This window comes from Squalius cephalus (assembly GCF_949319135.1).
Source record: "Squalius cephalus genome assembly, chromosome: 12".
Lineage (NCBI taxonomy): Eukaryota > Metazoa > Chordata > Actinopteri > Cypriniformes > Leuciscidae > Squalius > Squalius cephalus.
The window spans coordinates 26,162,729-26,183,042 of NC_137133.1; the positions used below are offsets into that span (position 1 = coordinate 26,162,729).

Consider the following 20,314-nt stretch of genomic DNA (forward strand, 5'->3'; position numbering starts at 1 on the left):
CATCAGATCGACTACGCGTTGTCATTGGTTGAATCAAGATGCATGCAGCCTCGACACCAGGGGCCGGTTTCACAAAGCTATTTTAGACCAGTCTATAGTGTTAGACAAGTCTAAAATTTGCTCATAGACTAGTCTAATGCAAGTTAGACTGTTTCACAAAAATAAAGACTGACTTAATTTAGACCAAAAAAATTAGACACCTTACCCCCAGGCTAACTTAGGTCTAAGACTCTATGTTACCTTGGCAACCAGCAGTAACAATCAGTTACAAACTGCCAAAAGAAAAGGGAAAATGGCTCATAATTTAAACATTTCTTCCAGTTATTACATTCCCAAGTAAAAAGTCCTTGTAACTGTTAGGGCCGTTACATAGTCAACGCGAGCAACGATCGACGCGCTCCCTTTCATAGTCTGAGCAGTGGACGCAAGCGTCACGGGCGATGCGTGAAATGCAATACACCGCTCACGCAACTGGGGGTAGCTGCTAGTAGAGTCATAGTGGAGTCATAGCTCTGAACGCCCGTCTATTTCGCTTCAAACGCTCGCTTTATACGCGCGTCCTATTCGCCTTGGACGCGCGAATGGATTCAAAATGTTCAAGCGTCGAACTAGACGCGAATTTGACGCTCTATTCGCGTTTGGTGTGAATGCTGCATAATAACAGGCTGCGATGTCAAGATTGCAATGCTGAAGTGTGTGTGTGTGTGTGTGTGTGTGTGTGTGTGTGTGTGTGTGTGTGTCAGAGAGAGAGAGAGGCACGGGCGCGATCGAACAGTGGAAACATAAAAACATACGCCGTCATTTATACTCCTCCAACAAACACATATTTTCTGCTGGGGTAAACAGCACTGAGCGGTTGAGTGCGCTTACTCGATCCGCCATGTTTTTTGTTTTGAAAAGTGTCTTATTTTACCCAGAATGCATTGCAGTGTAGTCCTACTTAAGATAGTCAGAGTCTTAAGTGCTTTGTGCAACGGTCTGATTTAGATGTCTATCTGAAGTCTGACTACCTACTATATCTAAGCCATAGTCAAAGTCTATCTTTGTGAAACCGGCCCCAGTTTCTTTCCAACTGACATCCGAAGACGTCGTCGACATTTTGATTTCGCAGGACTGCAGGTAAGAAACCACCAAGTGAATCATGCCGAATATTCCTGTTTGTCTTCTTGTTTTAATTCTCATAACTAAAACACTAAAAACGCTAATGTAGAAGTGGTGTGACGTCTGGTAATTTAGTTTAACTAACTTAGCTAACTTACCATACATTGGTAGCTAAAGTAATTGCCAGTGTTAAATCTGGTAAAACTGTTTTTTTTTTTGTGGTAACGTTAATCAAATGATCAACCATTAAATGAAATTTAAAAATGAAAATGCAGCATTCATTTGTGCTCCCGCTCTCTATCTCGGGCCTTGTGCAGGCAAAATTGACTAACGTTAGCTAGCCTTGAAAGCTAACGTTAACGTTACAGATTCCCGTCTGAAATGATTGAGTCTGACTTTATTTGCACTACATTTGGTATTGTGCGTGTTCAATAAACCAATTGCATTTTTATGTTGTAGTAACATGTGAGGAAAACTACAGCAATGCTTTTCAAAGTGCAGTAAGTTACCAAGGTCCTTGGCAAGGAAAGAAGTAAGTTACATCAAACTCAATGAAGCATCATATCCAGCATTTCTCAGGGAGGGTAAGTTAATGTTAATATCATTCTTCTCTTTATAATTGAAGTTTAGATCAGTGGTCGTGTTAACCGAATATTTTCCGTCATTGACTGATTTTTTTTTAGCAGTGAAAATGCTTGATTTTAATTAATTTTTTCATGACGTCAGATGTAACTATAAATATAAATAAAACTGGCTGACAATCGTTATTTTTTATTTTTCGCGAGGCATCCTCTGTTACGAAGCACGTCTCGCGTAATTCCATGTATTTGGCGCCTCGTGCAGCCTATTCGCCTGACGCGCAAACATCTACATTAAGAAATGTTGCTTGCTTTCATTTGATCGATAACTGGCTAGAAGATGATAAATAAAAACTGATTGCGTCGACGATCAACAGACAGAAAGGCATCCCGTTCTGTAAGAAACACACTCCAAAGGTAATCGGAGACAAATATATACAATTATGAATTTGAATGAATTCTTTAAAAATATTAATAAATTAATTAACATCGAATCAATATATAATTGTAATGTAGGGAGGGAGGGGGGTGTTCTTTCCGTCGTGCACGTTTGTGTGAGCACTCTGGTTTCCATTTACAAAAGCAAAAGTTTAAATTTTAACGTCTGCAGCATTGTATGCATTGTAGCCAATCGAAAGTTTAGTTTTTCATGATGCTTAGAGGACTAAACTTTCGGGAGTGACCACCGCTTTTACCAGAGTGAGTTCTGTAAATAATAGTTCCGTGATAACCATAGCAACGGACGTGACAAAAAAAACTCTATGACAATATAGCCTACTGTAGATCTGTGCATCATGTCTTACTGTGTAAATACAGACTAACAGAGCTGCCACTGACAAGAATAAATAAAACAAATCAGTGTTTGCTGAATATGTTTAGATTCAGTTAAATAGTCTATTGATAACACTTAAACACTCTTTTTCACGTGTCCTTTTTAAAACAATGTTTATTTATTAAAATAATATTTTAAGGTATTTAAGGAAGATATTCATGCATTGTATACTCATTATTATCATTATTATTATTCCAACCATCTACAAAAAACTCAACCAGTTGACAACAAATATATAAAAATATAACCACATTTTTAAAAATTATCCAAAGAGTGATTTAATATACATAAGTTGTATTTATATTGAAGATTCTAATATATATTCTTATTTTTATTGCTGCTTGAAAAATGGATTTAGGAAATAAAACGAAAGCTATTAAATGTCTTATAATTAAAATATGAAATAGATTATGGTGCAATTTTTACGACCATATCCATCAAAATAAAGGGCAATGTGAAAGTCTTACGCAACCACTGGTTTAGATGTATGTTTATATGAAATTTTATTCTTAACACCATGCTAGTCTACTGTAGCTTTGCCCATTAAGATAGAAATAGTGCTAAAAAACATTATTGTTCTCCCAATTTGTTGCATTTTTAAACGCAAGTACATATGTTTTTTCTGTATTCAAAGCTAAAGAGAAGTTCAGCACCCCCTGAGACAAACATGTATGTGCTGGATGACAGTGGAACAGAGGTTGACGAAGAGGTCTTCAGCGACATCCTGGATAGTAACACTGTTCCCCTCTCTAAAAGATCCCTACTCCAAAAAAGGCTATGTGAGTACATATTTAAAAGTAAGGTTAATCTTAATAAACAAATGAATAATGTTCTGGTGCATTTTAGAAGTCTCACACTTATTTTCTAAAGATCTCTATTGATTCATGCTAAAACAATTTTTTTTTTATACATTTCCATCTTTGTTGATACTGTCTTTAGGAACACTTTTTTGACATAGACAGCAATGAGGGCTACATTGCCTGGAATATTAAGAACAATTTACTATCGTTTTCATAGGCTTCAATCTGCACAATGTTTGAAGGAGAGCATTGTGCATAATAAAATTTCCCCGATAAACTACAGAAAATAAAAAAATGGCCTTTTAATCCAACCAATTGATTAATAATTGACAGGTTAATCGATTATCAAAAAAAAATGTTAGTTGCATAACTAGTATTGGTCAGGTGTATATCATGCTTAAAGCAGGTGCTTCTGCCTTCTCAGGTTGGGATAGTGACATGGCCTCACTGCTGCTGCTGGTCTACCTACTGCCACCACCTCCAAGTGGAAAGAAGGGAGCTGTAAAGATCAGTACCCGGGAAGCTGTGGACCATGTAGTCAAATTTCATAAGGTCAGTGTGTCCTGATCTCCAATGGCAATAGCCATTGTCAAAAGGCAATTGTGTAACTCCCCCAGATTATTGATCTGTTTCTTTTCAATGTCACCTTCACAGAATTTTAAGTCTGATAATTTATGTTTTGCCTCCTTGAAGTGCATAGCGAATAGAGAGTGGGGTTCACCTCTTTTGACTGCAGTCTTGTGCTCGTTCATTCTTATTTTTAGTTGTCTGTCTTGCCAACTTATTGGAGTTTGCTGGGACATGTGATAAGGTAACCAACATTGATGAAGTCTCTGTTTAATTCTCTCTCTTTGTGTGTCCGTGGTACACAAACCTTGGTTGCCTTATCACATGCTGAATATATCCTGCATGGGAAAGCTAACTGTGCAATCAAAGGTTTCTGTCAGAGTGTGACTTATCCATCAAAATATGATGTTCAGTGTAATTAATTTCAGTTTATTGTTATCTTACAGTCATGTCGCAGCCTTCAGGAGCACTCTGGTCCAAACCAGCGGAGACAGCCCTACATCCTGGCAGTTGGGATGACAAGAAAGCACATCCACGAGTTCTACATTGCATTGGATGGTGATCTCCTTCCCTGCAAGGGCAAGTCTTCCCTGTCAGCCTTTGATGAACTTTTCAAAGCACATTATGTTTTCTGCATCTCCTATGACCAAGCCTTAAATGGCATGTACACATTTGTGCAGACCACCATCTACAACATTGATGTAGATCATTCTCACGAAACTCCCAGAGTCAAGGACCTTAAGAGCTAAGCTCCTCAACTAAAGAGTTATGATGTTCAGATGCTTTGTTTGCAAGTCTGGGTCAGTCAATTGATGTGTGACCCAGACTGGATGCCACCAGAGATTTTGGACTTTTTCAGGCTTTAGAAAACATCTCTATAACAAACATAACGTTAAAAGTCTAGATCAATTTGAGAACAAACCCGTCATAGTTGAGAACGAACCCGTCATAGTTGACGTATCTGATGAACCCGTAGTTAATTTAATTCCAGAGCAACCAGAGAATTCTCAAAGCTGTAATGAGACCAAACTACTTATGGTTTTGATAGAGATTATCAATATGTGGTTCCTGTACATGTGTTTGTATGAGTTTGTGGTTTTTGAACATCCATGAACATTGTTAAATAAACAGACATTGCACTGGAAAAAGCACTGACTTTGAGTATTTTTCACTTACTGATGGTTCTAGGTTTACACTGCAGGTGTTGGAAACTATTGTAACACTGTAAATAAAAAGTACCAGCTTTAGAGTACATTTGTACTCTCCAAGTGTTAAATAATGAGCTCTGCAAAGGTTCTAGGTTTACACTGCAGGTGTTCAAAAGCACTGAAACGGTGTCAAAAGTACTAGTTATAAGAGTACATTTTAACTCTCCAGGTGTTCAAATGTAACTCTATTTTGAGAGTATATATTTTACACTTTTTACAGTGTTCACTGAACACCGAACTCTTGGACCTATATATACACTGAAACCAGTGTTCAGTGAACTCCTATAGAGTACATTGAACACTCTGATTTTTGCTGTGTAGACTATAGGCTACCATAGACTGCCATCAAGGCCTCAATGAAGGGGATTATGTGAACAGAAAGGGGATTCACAATGTAAATGTGCAGCCCACTATTGTGATTCTTAATATTCCAGATTAGTAATATTATATCAAATAAAAAAAGGCAGTTGACTAAAATCTTCCATATCACAAATGTGAAAGCAAAATGGCCAGGATCTGTGCATGACTTAAGCATTTTCAGAGATTCACATTTATGCACATTATTTGAAAGTGGTAAGGAAAGTTCCACAATTAAATATCAAGCTCACTGTATTACATACACTTATGCTGATCCTAACAGAACTGCATTTTTTCATAGGTGATTATGACATATTCCTGCCTGCAGACAGGTGTTTTATGACCCCATTCCCTGACCCAAACCAGTTACAATGCAGCTCTAGCCAGGACAAGGGCACACAATGAAATGAACTTTGGCTAACTAAAGGGAAGATTTCAGTGTCTGAAAAGTCTGAGGGTTGCACACCTGACAGGGCCTGTGACATTGCTGCATGTGCCATATTACACAACATTGCCAAAAAAAACCCACTTTTCATTAAATGTTTAATAAAAGACAAATATGCTTAGCTCCTTGAGTTTTATTTCAATTGTTCTTTGTAAAGAAAAGCCAGTGGTCAAGTGCCTGCAACAAGAGATATTAGACACATGCCTCATGCAACAAATAAAAAGGAAAAGTTGGCTATACACTGCCCACCTGTAGGCCTATGTCTCCTCTGTCTGTGCAGACTCTTCTGTAGGCCTTTCTGTAGATGTGGAATCCTGCGACTTATATTGCAGCCATAAAGCATACAAGTATAAATTAAGTAGAGTTATTTATGCACTTGCAGGTAGGCTAGTTCCTCCATATGACAGTTATCTGAGAGGGTTTATTCACTGTCCAGTGCAATGGAAACAAATGGACATTACAAAGTCTTATACTTCCTTTCCTTTGGAGAGTTAGAAAATGTCCACTTACTGCACATATTTCAGCCACCACTTTCTTGGGAACAGATACAAGTGTTATTATGTAAAAGTGCACAAAAGAGGAAAACACAATGTCATTACAATGAACTACACTCTGGAAAAATGTGATCAATAACTCATGGCAAAATATTTTTACATTAACATAAGTTTATCAGTTTTCACTTTCACAAGTCAAAGCAATTCATCATTACTCAAGATTTAAGTTGAAATGACTATATGGCCTTAATTTAATGCAGCAGAAAATATTTTACAGTGTAGGCTACTAAGATCTTTTCTTTTCTTTTTTTCTCAGCCTTTTTCTTGGTTGCTTTTATAAACAGACAACCATTTATTTAACAGTACCTTTTATAAAAGAGACTATAATTTAACTAAAAATTACCATTATGTAGAATATTTTTGTACTTCACTTTTATTTGTTCCCATGGTGACTGACATTACAATGCACAAAGTAATAATGCAATTATTAAAATACAAAAATATAGGCTAATAAGTGATAAAAACATCTAACATGGCCACTTCTAACGGATTTAAATTGTCTGCTACTTTTTGCCAGCCCTCTCTCCTGGCTTTTGCAGACTTTGAGGTGTTCCCTGGCATTTTGATTAAACATTAAAATTCTGAATAAACTTCGACTATTAGTTCTTGCTCTGCTGAGGAGAAAAACTGAGCGCGCTCTTTGGCCACGCTGAACAGCCAATAGCAGCGTTGCTGATCAATGTTTCTACTATCGATACATATCCCCTTTTAAACTTCGCATGAACGCGCAATTATCTCAGATAACTCAATCCAGCGATACTAATCATATCCGGAAAGTGTGTTCGAAGAACCGAGTTAGCCAGATCATGATTCGCACGATGATATCATCCTGAATGTGTCATTTGATCTCGGATGTAATAAGCAACGTACGAAGAACGGGCCCCTGGAAGCCGATATTTAAAAGTGAAGCGTTTGTTTACCTCAGGGTTTGTAAAATAGCCCACGTGCACGCGCACTAAAAAACGAGATTTTGATTTCTGCCCCGTCTTGACGTCAAGACGGGGCAGGATATACCATATATGGACACCGCAGCAGGAAGCCCGCCCTTCCCCTCTCCCCCTCATATTCAGTCGCGAAAGATGCAGAAACGTAGTGCACACGTGAGTTGCTCTGTGGTTGACTGTCAGAATCAACATGTAAATGTGTTTTCTCTACCAAGAACGGACCTAGCTATCAGGGACCAGTGGATTAAATTAATTTTTAATGACGCGGTTCCTTCAACCCTTCCCACTGGCTTATCGTTAGGTGTTTGTGCTGTGCTAAACATTGTACGCCGGAATCCTTCACAAATTTGGGGCAATATCAGGCTAAGTTGTCATCGAAGCTCGGGAAAAGCGCCATTCCAACAAAATTGCCTGCAATTGAAACGGTAAGACTGTTTTTATTGCTCTACTGTGTGTTACAAACAGCAGCTAACTGCTAATGCGGCTATTGTATGCTATTGCGTCTGTCACTAGACAAATAAACGAAAGACTCGAGGTGAAGTAATTATTTATGTTCCCTGTAAACGATTTTTGACTGCATTATAATGATTTCTTAATTCAGAATATGATCAAGATTGCGTAGGTTGATGTGTTCGGGGAATTTGCCAGTTAATAGTAACATTTAAAGCCCCTTAAATGAACGAAATGACTCGAAAAAAGATTTGTTCATTTTGATGAACGATATCGAACAAGAGAGTCAATGGACACTGGTGGCTGGTGTTGCCAGATTGGGTGTTTTTCCGGTACATATTAAGGCCGGTTTACGGTGTGTTTTCGCCTGGAAGGCTTTATAGAAATCCGGCATCCTACTGAACGAAGATAAACTGAGAGAGCGTGGCGTTCAGACACCAGAATGAATGAGTTCACAGTAACGTTCATCAGGCAGTACTGCCTATTATTACTTAATGCGTTCAGTTCACGTTCGCCCAAAATATGAACGAGTTCATGAACTATCGTTCAATGAACGCGTTCAGGCACAACACTGGCGGGAGTATTAGCTTCGAGGTAAACATGGCGAATGGCTGCTAACATACTTTGCAAAAAACAAATGACTGAGATCATCATGAACTCGGCTATTATTGATTGCCTAACGCTTATACACTGGCCGGGAAGCCGGTGTAGCAGTCGATTCTGTTCCCTTCCGGAATTCCTGTTCCCTTTACGCAATCATACTACAAATCATGCGTAGTTGCCGCGTTACCATCAGGTTACCATACGTAACGTCAGAATTGATACGACAAGAAGCACAACTGGATGTACGGGAAGCCAAAAGGTTAAAAAAGTACTATTAGCAATAAAAAAAAAGTTATTAAAGCGAGTTTTTCCTGCTCTGTCATTTCAATCTAGCTTATTTTTTTTAGTTATATTCAGATTTAAACCGTTATTAGCGATTTCAATGTAATGTTTATTAAGGCTTTGATTAGTAGCCTAATACTCGTCTAGCAGAAGACTTTTTGAACCACAATTACTTCACAATTTATGTCACCATCATTTATGTCACATTTTATAAAATAAATAGGCTACTTGTTTTGAAAGATTGATTTTCGAGTAGGTTTAACCAAAGGGAAAATAAAGGGGAAAAAATAAACTCCAAAAACAATGGTTTCATATTTAGTTATTTATTACAAGAAGCACATTTGTGTTCATCTTCCGTGGATGGATTGCCAACACACTTTAAGTGGAACCATCGCCCACAGTCATCACAGGCAATCTATAAATAAATAAAAAAATATATATAAGATTAACAATTTTAAAAAAGGGGGGTTTAAAGCATTGGTCCATTCATGATTACTTTTGAGTATGCTACACCAACCAAAAATGCTTAACCATATTTACCCAAAGAACATCTGCACTGCAATCATCTGCACATCCAGTCAATGTTTCTGCCTCTCCTTCAGAGTCATCAAAAGTTTCTGCCTCTCCACAAAAGTGGCACAGGTCACTTATGCCTCGTTTCCACTGAGCGGTACGGTACGGTACGGTACGGAACGGTACGCATTTATTTGCGTTTCCACTATCAAAAGTTGTGAATGGTACCAAAATGCCGAACCGTACCGTACCACTTTTTGGGTACCCTTCCGTTGTGGTACCTAGCACAGTGGAACGGTACTAAAGGGTGGAGCTAGACTCACTGCAGAGTGTTGATTGGTTGACAGATAATCGTCACTTGCGCGTGCTACAGAACGACAACGCAACACAAGAGGCGCCATTTTTAAAACACACACAACACCTTGCAAAACAATGCCGCCGCGAAGCATAACATCACCGTGGTCGACCCAGGAGGTGCAGACCTTCCTTGGTATCATCGGTGAAGAAAGGGTGCAAAGGGAACTCGATGGCATGGTGAGGAACGAAAAGGTTTTTAAGCATGTTTCTGAGAGGATGGCTGCCGTGGGTTTCCAGCGGACGCCCGAGCAGTGCCGCGTTAAAAACAAGAAACTGCGGAGTGACTATCGTAAAGTGAAAGACCACAACAGCCGGAGTGGTGTTCAAAGAAAGAATTGGAAGTGGTTAGATATGATGGACGCCATCTACGGACACAGACCGGCGAGTTTGGGAAGAGAAGGAGGCATCGATGCGGCTACCTCGTTGCTGGAGTCGATGATGGAGACTGCCGGTAAGTTCTTATAACATATAAGTTAGTTGTGAAAAAGTATTCAACGATCACGGGAAAGCTTACTGTCAATGCACAACTTTTGAGCAAGTCTGTTGTTTGTTGGTTGTTTGCCAGCCAGAGAGGTATCAACCAATAATTTGCAAGCTAGCAAGACGCTAGTTTATTAGCCAGTGGTGGACGGAGTTCATATCCAATAACGTTACTTGTACAGATACCCTAATAAAATACTACTATTTACTATTACTACTAAACATATTCTACTAAATAGCTATTAAAGAGAGATGGGTCTAATGATAGATGATAGGGTCTAATCAGTCTGAAAATTATTGTGAAATATCAGAGAGAGATGTGAATAGGCTATGTCCACATTCAATGGGCTTAAACAGTACAGCAATGTTGCTGGGTAAAAATACTTTGGAATGTAGTGCAGTTAAAGTTTCTCAAAATAAAATTACTCAGATAAAATATAGATACATGAAAAATGTACGTACAGTATCAAAGAAAAAATGCTTTGTTACTGACTTCTGCTGTAATTGGCTACCCACTTACAATGTTGTATGTTCTGTATTTGTTATGTCAAACCATATTGTTGCAGATTGTGTAATTAACGTGACTTGTGTAACTTTTCAGTTGAGGATCCTAGCTGTCAGGAGGAAATAGAGGGACTTGACGAGATTTCCACCCTTGAAAGCTCAAGTTCGCCTGCCAGGACATCGACACCGACACCACCACCGGAATCTGCGCCATCAACTTCTAGTGAACCCCGGCTTATAACTAACGGTAAGATATGCATACCAGAGTGAAAAGTTACACACTGACATATATATTATTAATATTAATATTATTATTATTGCAGTATTTTACAGATTATATACAGTATTATATGGACATTGAATTGTAGTACTGTAGATGTGTCCCCTTTATATTGTTTGGGTCATCACAAGAATAAAAATGCTTTGCTAAACAACCAACATTCTTGTCTGTTTTGCATTCCAGGCAAGAGGAAAAGGGGGCAACAGGATGTTGTTGCGGCCCTGGTTGAGATGCAGGCAGCTGATGAGAGGCAGCAGGAGTGGCTGGAGAGGATGGAGGACCGTTGTGATCAGCGCTTCGAAATGATGCTGGACGATGCCCGTGAGGCCAGGCGGCATGAGGCTGAAATAACTCGGCAACACATGGAGCAGTCTGCAAGCTTCAATCAGGCCTTCCTCGGCACACTCAGTCAGCTGGTGCAGGTGTTGAACAGTCGCCGTGACCCTGTGCCATGATCCAGCCACTAGTGCTTTTGCACACAGCACTTTACACTTGTTTACTTTTTTTTGCACTTTTGTTTACTTTTTTTGGACTTGTTTACTTTTTGTTTGCACATCTTTTTTCTGTTGTTGCACAGCACATTGTACTAAAGCATTTGTTTGACTTTTAAATTAAAGTACTTTTTCATTACCTCATGTGTCTTGTTATGCGTTCAATGGCCATCTCACAGGCTTCCTCCCTTACCCATTCTATAAATTGATGTCATTTTTTCACATTTGAAAAAGCTAAATCATGGTGTTCAGAATTAATTGCAAATTACAGATGAAAATCTTTGACACAAATACTTCAGACACAAATAGTAAAATAAGATCTCATTTATATATAATATATATATAAGGGGAGTGCACATAATTCCAACTTAATAATGGCCATTCGGTAGATTATGCTTACCTTGAACATACAAAATAGTTTGTAATGTGTTACTTTACATTTACAATAGCTAATCTTCAAAGATTTTACTCTAAAAATCATATTTGAGTACAAAGTAACCTATTGCAAACAAAATCTGAATTCATTTCTTTTTACATGGGTATTTCAGAGAGAAATAATTACTCCTTTTACAAAATATGAAGAGGCGGGGTAAAAGTAAAAAAGATTTATTTGTGTCCAAAACAATATCAGTCAAAACAAAACAACAATTTACAAATTTAACAGATTTAACTGTTCAAATACCGCATCAGACCCTCACGTACATCCCTGCCTTCCTCTTCTGCACCCTGTGCCAGTGGCACCACAGGCTCTGCAGCAACAGGTGTGTCCCATTCGTGCTGGTAATCCTCTCCATGTCTTTCACAAAGATTGTGCAGAGCACAAGTCAACACCATGGATTTCACCAGTTCAATGTCGCTGTCATTCCTCTTCATAAGGCACCGCCACCTCCCTTTGAGTCTCCCAAAAGCATTTTCTACCACCACCCGAGCCCTGCACACTTTCTTGTTGTAGGTCAGTTGTTCTGCTGTCAGCCGGCCATTGTCAGGGAATGGTTTTAGGAGCCAATTCTGCAAAGGATAGGCAGAGTCTCCTAGCACATAATAGCCAGCATTCACCCCACTGATGTTCCTGGTGCAAGCTGGGTAAAGGCTTCCACGCTCAACTAACTCCCAAAATGTGGACAGTCTCAGAACCCGAGCATCATGCAAACTTCCAGCCATTCCTGCATATACACTCCAAAATAGTCCTTTTCCATCGACTACTCCTTGCAGGATGATGGAATGCCAGCCTTTTCTATAGAAGTAATCGCAGTGGTACTCCTTTGGCGCTATTATGGGTATGTGTGACCCATCAATGGCACCAACACACTGCGGAAGCCCCCATCGGTTCTCAAAGTAGGCTGCCATCTCTTTAAGCTTCTGCTGGTCAGGAAAACATATCTGTTCTGGAACTAACAACGTGCAAGCGGCCTTGCAGAATTCCTGGACGCACCGACACACTGTTGTTTTGCTGACTCCAAAAAGATGGCCAATACTTCTGTAGTCGCTGTTGGTTGCCAGCTTCCATAGTGCAATGGCAACTCTTTTCTTAAGGGGAACACACACTCTGAAGTTTGTGTCCTGCTTTTCCATTGCTGGATGCAGCATGGCACAAAGGAACAGAAATGTCTCTTCAGACATCCTGAAGTTGTGCACCCACTGTGTGTGTGTGAATCCTGGAACGATCACATCCCACCAGTCATTTGAGCGGCTGAAAGTCCAAATGGTTGGTCTGCTGCGCCGATTTTGCACCAGACTGATTATCTAAAAAAAAACATATAGAAAATATAATGTTAATATAATGTATCAGAGATGGTGGGTGTGGTCAGGTCTTTTAATTAAAAGTACAATTATCATAGGCCGTCTGAAACAATACATAAAGTCTACAGGAAATGACAACATTTAAAGTGTTACCTTGGACAAGATAGAAGATATAAATTTGATAAAATATCCAATATACTGCACCAGAGAGGGCACTTTGGTGTCATTGAAGCACAAAGAAACACTAGCCTACATATATAACTATTTTATATATATTTTTTTATTATTTAAATATTTTATTTATTTTATATTTTCGCAAAATCACAGGCAGTACATAATCAGTAACTAAAACTAGTATTGGGCTTGTAATAACATAGGCATCATACAGATTCATGTGTAACCTTCACAGTGCTTATTAATATAATTAAAAAACTTTTTTCAAATCACATTTGTCTGATTTTAACAGATATAGGCCTGGTTTCACAAGCAGGGCTTATTGTACTTACTTATTCTTACTGTAGGGTTATTTATTTTTTAAGAATATTGCTTAGTTAGCACATGACAGTACATGAGACGAAATACATTGTAATACACGACATTAAAAGTTAGCTTAGCTCAAGCTTACCCTCCTGCGCCGTCGTTTTTGTCTTGCCTTGTCTTGACTTGCGCGGTTGTCTGTCTCGTCCCAGCTCCTTAAAATTTCCCGAATTTCCCTGTATTTTTCGGCTGTGTTTTTCCTTGCAGCCTGCAGCCTTTGCTCAAACAAAGCTTGTCTCCTCCTCGTGACAAACAGCCACATGCCGAGAAGCAAGAACAAGATATTCTCGATGTCCTCCATTGTTGTTTGCGTCTTAGCTTTCTTCTTCGCGCGAGAATGACGTCAAGCTACTTTCCGTCATACACCACGCCTATCAAGTGACGTTATCACTACTTTCCGGCATACACCACGCCTATCAAGTAAGGGTACTGTTGGCAGTGGAAACGCTAGCCAATTCATGGTTTTCCGACCCGACCCGTACCGTACTGTACCGTACCGTACCGTACCACTCAGTGGAAACGAGGCATTAGGTCATCTATGAGGTACAGTACGACACTGATGAAAGTGATGCACATCAAAAACAAAAAGCACGTCAATAACATTCAGGAGTTTATAAAGCCATACCAGATTGGCGGAGCAGAGTTAAAGAAATCTCCATTCTGAATAGTGTTAAAGATTGTACATCACTGGAGAAGTTTATTGTGGTATTTTGCAGAATGTGTTCTGCAAACTGAGGAAGTAACAAGATATTAACTTAAGCATCATCCCATTTTAATGAACACTTATAAGTGGATGATATTATAAATATTATAATATCACACAAATAATACTCACAAATATTATAATATTTGCTACAATACTATAATCACACACCTTCAAAGCGAACACACCACATGATATGGCATCCCTCTGAAGTGGGTGAGGCAAGGTTTCACACACCCAGTTTGAAACCGAAATACCCTTTGCCATCATCAGGGCTCTACAAACAAGATAGTATTATTTCAAGCAGCCTACATATTACACAATAACACTACATATGGTGTATGAAAAATACCTTGTTGTCTCAACACTTTTTCTTCTTGATATCTGACTCTCCAATTGAGTCAAGCAGAATGGTTTTTTGTTGGGATGGGTATATAGCCTAAGTAACATGCAAAAAGACAACTTGATAGGGGTGTATAATTGCTAATCAGGATTAAGGGGAAAAGGGAAAACTTAAGTAAAAAACTGTTCAATACCACAAATACTTACAACTAGGAACCAGTGGTGGCCCTCATTTACAATACCCACTATGACCTCATAGTTTGCTGGGTCCAACAAAAAAAAAACAAAAAAAAACATGTTCTATCATTTAAACTTTGCGACTGTACACAAAATGGGCATTAGAACAAGTAAAAAAATATATATTAAAAAAAAAATTGCACTTTTGCAGGACACCTTGAGCCTTTCATGTTTTCCGTTCCACATATCGGTCATGGCAAATGTGTCCATGTGGAATGCCTTGCCTGGTGAAGTTAAATTGTGCTCCCTCACTTTTAGGGAGAGATATGTATTTATAACCTTGACAAACATGGAAAAACATTAATACAAAATATTAGCATAGCAGATGAAAGGCTTATCTGACAAAATCAATTAAATGTGTACCTCACTCTCCAACTCCCTTCCAGGGCCGATACGCAAGTCTTTATAAAATAATTTATAGGGTCCCACTCTGGACAGCAGTACATAGCTGTCGTTTCCAGCCCAGGCACTTTTGATATCTACAGAGGATAACCAAAAACAGCATTGCACTTACCACCTCACAAATATATTAGAAATCAGACTAATATTGATCTATTATAAGATCTGACTGTGCATCAACACTTACAGCCATGCACTGCGTCTGTGGTGTCGGCTGGTACCTCTGCAATCATTGTAGGTGTGTGGGACACAGGAGAGGAAAGTGGCATTTTGGTTGAAAAGTTCAACGGAGACAGGGGAGAAGATCTTGTAGATTGAGATCTAGTAGACAAGTCAATTGGTGAGGATGGAGGTGATGGTGGGGGCTGGTGTTCATGTGACTTGGTGATGGTGAGGTCTACAGGTGTGAGTGAAGGGCATAACGTTTCATGATGTGCTCTTTTATGTTGTGGTTCTTGGGTGATTCTATGGGGTATCCGGGGTGTGTCTTCTTTGAAGGGTTTGAGGTGGTCAGTGTTGATTTTGGGGAATATCCTGCCATTTTCATCCCTTAAATCTGCGCTTTTGTCTTGCAAATAAACAACTTCATATGGTCCCAACCAGCTGCGCTCAAGCTTGCCCCCTTTCCTCTGTTGGGTCCGTATGTTTTGTCGTAAGACCTTCTGCCCTACAAAAAGTGGTGCCTGATTTGCCACCGCAGCCACCCTCTGTCTCCTGTCCTGTTTTCTTCTTACATTTTTTTTACAATGTTGTCCATTTTCTCCTTCAAAGAAATGGCCTTTGAAATGGTGTCCTCTGCGATCACAGATTCCACTGTGCTGTTGACCTTTTTTAGAAACATTGAAGATTGAAATGATTTCACTAAATTGATGCATGATATTTATATGGAACAATGTAAATGATCACATACCTCATATATCTCCGGCACCTCAAAAGGATATTGTGCCTCCATACCGAACATTAAAAAGAATGGTGAGAACCTAGTTGTCAGCTGTGTCTTGGTTCTAAGACCAAACATTACTGCATCTAGGTACTCATCCCATTTTTCTGGTCTTGTATCCACCAGTTTGCACAAGGCTCTGGAGTCATGACCAAAATGAGTTAAATTATGAGTAACCAGTTTTCAAAGACAAATATTTCCCTGAATATTGCATTCCCACAAGCAACCCATAAATGAAGGTTCACCTCTGAATGGTTCCATTTAATTTTTCCACAAGCCCGTTTGTTTGTGGATGGTACGGGGCACAGAGGCTTCTCTCCACATTGAGGAAGGTACAGAGCTCTTCATTGATCTGTTTCCAAAACATACATTAACATTAATCTACATAAACAAAAACATGTGTGAAACCATTAAAATATCATGCATATTGAATTTAGTTCATTTAACAAACTTCAAACCTGGTTTACAAACTCAGTCCCTTGGTCAGTTAGAATCCTCTTTGGTGCCCCAAACCTGTAGAAAAAATGTATAATGCAGCGCGAGACAACTGCTGCAGATTTATTTGGGATTGGATATGCCTCGGACCATTTAGTATAGTAGTCAACGAGGACACAAATGTACTCGTTTCCCTGGTTGGTTTTGGTGACTTTCCCCACCAAATCCATACCTAGCAGTTCCAGAGGCTTATCCACCTTAAAGCTACACTGTGTAACTTTTTTAGTTGATTCTTAGCAAAAAACACTTAGTTCTTTCAAAAATATATGTGCTCATTAATGTATATTTACTTCTTTCAAGTAATAAAGTATTCTCTTAAGTTTATAATCTGCCATTGAAAGTACATACGGGTGAGGGGTTCGTATGCCGGTCGCCATGTTGCCCCTCCATCTTGAAACTACATTAGCCAAAGAGGGACATGCCTGTAAATTCAAGCTTCGCCTTTTGCGTTTTTCACTCAGTGACACCTGACGAATGCGAGGGGGAGATTACTCGCGAGCTCGCGAGTGCCGGCAGAGAGAGAAATTAAAACATCAACGCGACAGACAAATCAGCAAGACCATAGTCAATATTGGAGTAACTTTTCCCAGATGGAAAGAGCTCAAGGGTAGAAAATATTTTAAAACGGACGCCGAGGTTGCCTGCTTTCTTCTCGACAGGTAATTCAGCCTGTTGTAATTCATTTGTGTAAATTCGAAGTTTTATAGTTGCTTGTCTAACCATAGCATGGTTGTGCATAACGTCAGAACGACCTCTAGTATAACTTCATCCTCGCGTCAATGGTGAAAAAGTATTGTTTACCTTGTAACATAAATCTGTGCTGCGACGGATCACAGGTAATGAATAGTTTTAAAGGCGCAATTTTTTAAGCTATATAAAAAAAGGACACTGTAAGTTTTTGTTTACCTCCTGACATCTGTCCTGTAGTTTTATTCATTTTAGACATATTGTTTATTATTGTCATGGACGAAGTGATAACTGGAAGCCATGTTAATCTTGGAATAATACGGCCACCGTAGGAGTTAAAACGCTCTCGGAATTGAGAGGAACAGAAACTAATTTTCACTGGGTAGTCATATACAATTTCACCGCTAGATGGGGGTAAAAATCACACAGTGTAGCTTTAAAATAAAAATAAATACATTCAAATTATGTGCACTCATGAAATACCAGTCTCAAATCCCATGCACATCTGTGGACAAGCTTACACATATTGGGATGTACTTGGGCTCCTGTTTGATGGACAGTCTGCTATATTGGCACTGGGCACACTGCAAAACCTGATATTCAGAAATAAGCACATGAGAAATGCATTCCAAAATATAATGCATTCATATGTTTCACAACAAAGTTAGAAAGGAATAATTTAGGATTTACCCATTTATCAATGTCCACCCCCATTCCAGGCCAGTAGAATCTCGCTGAAATGGCAAGCTTGGTTTTTTCTGTTCCACAGTGTGCGCCATAGGGGCTGGCATGGAATTCTGTAAATATTTGGTTGGCCTCTTTTTGGCCAATGACCACTTTTTTCCTCGAACCCATACAATTTTTTGAGGAGATGTAGTAAAGTTGACCATCTATTGAAATAGCTTTATTGTTAGTAAAGTCTAAACAATAACCACAGAGGTTCTGAATGCCTAATGAAAGAAATAGGATATTTTAAACTAAAATTGCAGGATAGGTAATATTTTATGTTCTATTTGCCAAGAAGGCTATAGACCATGGACAAGTATGGGTTTTTTGTTTCTATCAAGTCTTGGTGTATTACTATACCTCACTCCTGTCTGTGGAGCTATGTTATCTTCACTTTCAAAATAATTATAATTTAGAATAGATTACTTACCATGAATTTGGAAATTGGAGCAACGTCTGCGAATCACATATTTTTGGTCTTTTTTTATACCAAATGTGTGCCTTGAGTTTGTATATGTGCCTTGAGTTTTATAGCTCATGATTTCTTCATACATTTTTGGATCCATTGTTGGAATGTGCCAGCAAGAATAGAAATTCAGGTGACAATGTTGTGTGGTCATCTCCCCATTTATAACACCATTGATTCATTTGATTAATTAAAGCTAATTAGTGCCCTCAGAAATGGTTAATTAATTAATTACTAGAATGTTATGTTGCACCCATGTATCTTGCATGTGAAAAATATTAAAGAAAAATAGCAATATGGTTTTATTCATATTTATTTATTTATTTTCATACAGGGGATATAAAAGGTGTCACCTGAAAATGTGTTTACCTTTTGACAATAATATGATGAACTCTTTTTTTAAATGTGTATTTTGGTGACATTTAACATATTAATACATTTTGTATACTGTTTACAACGTTGTATTTCATAAACCTGTCATCTCTGACGTTTTGCAATCTTTATAAATAATACAGACATAATAATATAAAGACAATAATATGAGGCATTGAGTTTTTGTTTTGACAGAAATATTACTGGAGTGTGAGAACCATTTTATTATGCTGACAATTGAATGTTGCGCCAATGCGTTTGGCCTTTGTCGCTTTCCGTACTTCCAGTTGTGGTTTGATGCATCTTCTAGGCATGCGCAGACATGCCTCTTTGAGGGGGAACACAAATTCCTGTAGGGAACAGAATCGACTGCTACACCGGTCGCGGCCTGGTCGGGTTCATTCACAACTTGCACCATGATGTCATTTTGGAATGATATGCTAAAGCATTACCTGCGGTGTCAACCCCCCTCCTTCCTGCAACCAATCAACGCGCCCCTCATTTGCATTATTAAAATGACCGTCCACGACAGCCAAAATATCGCATCAGATCTCGCGAGACAATAATGCCTTCAGAAATAAGGGTCTGAGGAGCTCTGTGTTTATTTTTTTTCCACTTTTCTTTTTTAGAAGGGCCTGAAAGACTATAATACAGCAGTAGGTATACAAGGTAATACTAGGTTATGACTCCTTTAAACAAAAATCACACTTATGACATCACTTGACTTTCTTCTTCCAATTTCCTGAATATCTATGAAGAAAGGCCCATAGTAAATCCACTCCCAGCAAACATTGGTCCGACGGCAACGTCGTGTCCCTGGCCATAAATAGTCGCGGTAGGACGGCATAAATCGGTAAAAATATGTAACACAGAACATTTCCTAAAAATGCATTCAGATACATTTGTACATGTCTACAGTTCTCTGGGGTTGCATGTATAATTGTTATTTTGATTTTTAGCTATGTGTAGTTCAATATATAGCGTTTCGGGTGAGAGGACGTCACCTGGTGACGTCTTTTACACGTGCATTTACAGTCCATCATGACCCTCTATGAAATCCTTGTGAAATATACAAAAGCTGTGCTTAATCCTTGCATGGTTAATACTGCAATAATTAATTTAATTGCCCAGTTTTTAAGTCAAGTAGTTTTTAAGAGGTTGTGAAGACTTCCACTGACGTCCTTTACACGTCTAGTCAAGCAAGACAGAAAAAAAAAACAGGAATTATCTTTATGAAATACACGATTTGTATACAAAGTAAATATATTTACTTTATCTTGTTTAAATAAATTAGAATCACAAAGTGCCCAGTGTGGTTAATTGC

At 38.7% G+C, this 20,314-nt stretch overlaps 1 protein-coding gene across 2 annotated transcripts; it reads left to right on the forward strand.

Annotated features, from left to right (window-relative positions):
• The first annotated feature begins 461 nt into the window (after positions 1 to 461).
• On the forward strand, positions 462 to 5,021 carry LOC307168130 (uncharacterized protein). Of its 2 annotated transcripts, XM_079887769.1 has the most exons (5): positions 462 to 1,119; positions 1,561 to 1,685; positions 3,146 to 3,290; positions 3,736 to 3,863; positions 4,325 to 5,021. In XM_079887769.1, the coding sequence occupies exons 2-5, from the start codon at positions 1,653 to 1,655 to the stop codon at positions 4,625 to 4,627; spliced, it is 609 nt and encodes a 202-aa protein (XP_079743895.1). In that variant the 5' UTR covers positions 462 to 1,119; positions 1,561 to 1,652; the 3' UTR covers positions 4,628 to 5,021. The 2 variants fall into 2 exon arrangements, with proteins under 2 accessions (XP_079743895.1, XP_079743896.1); XM_079887770.1 differs by lacking the exon at positions 462 to 1,119 and having other exon boundaries at positions 1,494 to 1,685.
• Positions 5,022 to 20,314: the final 15,293 nt, after the last annotated feature.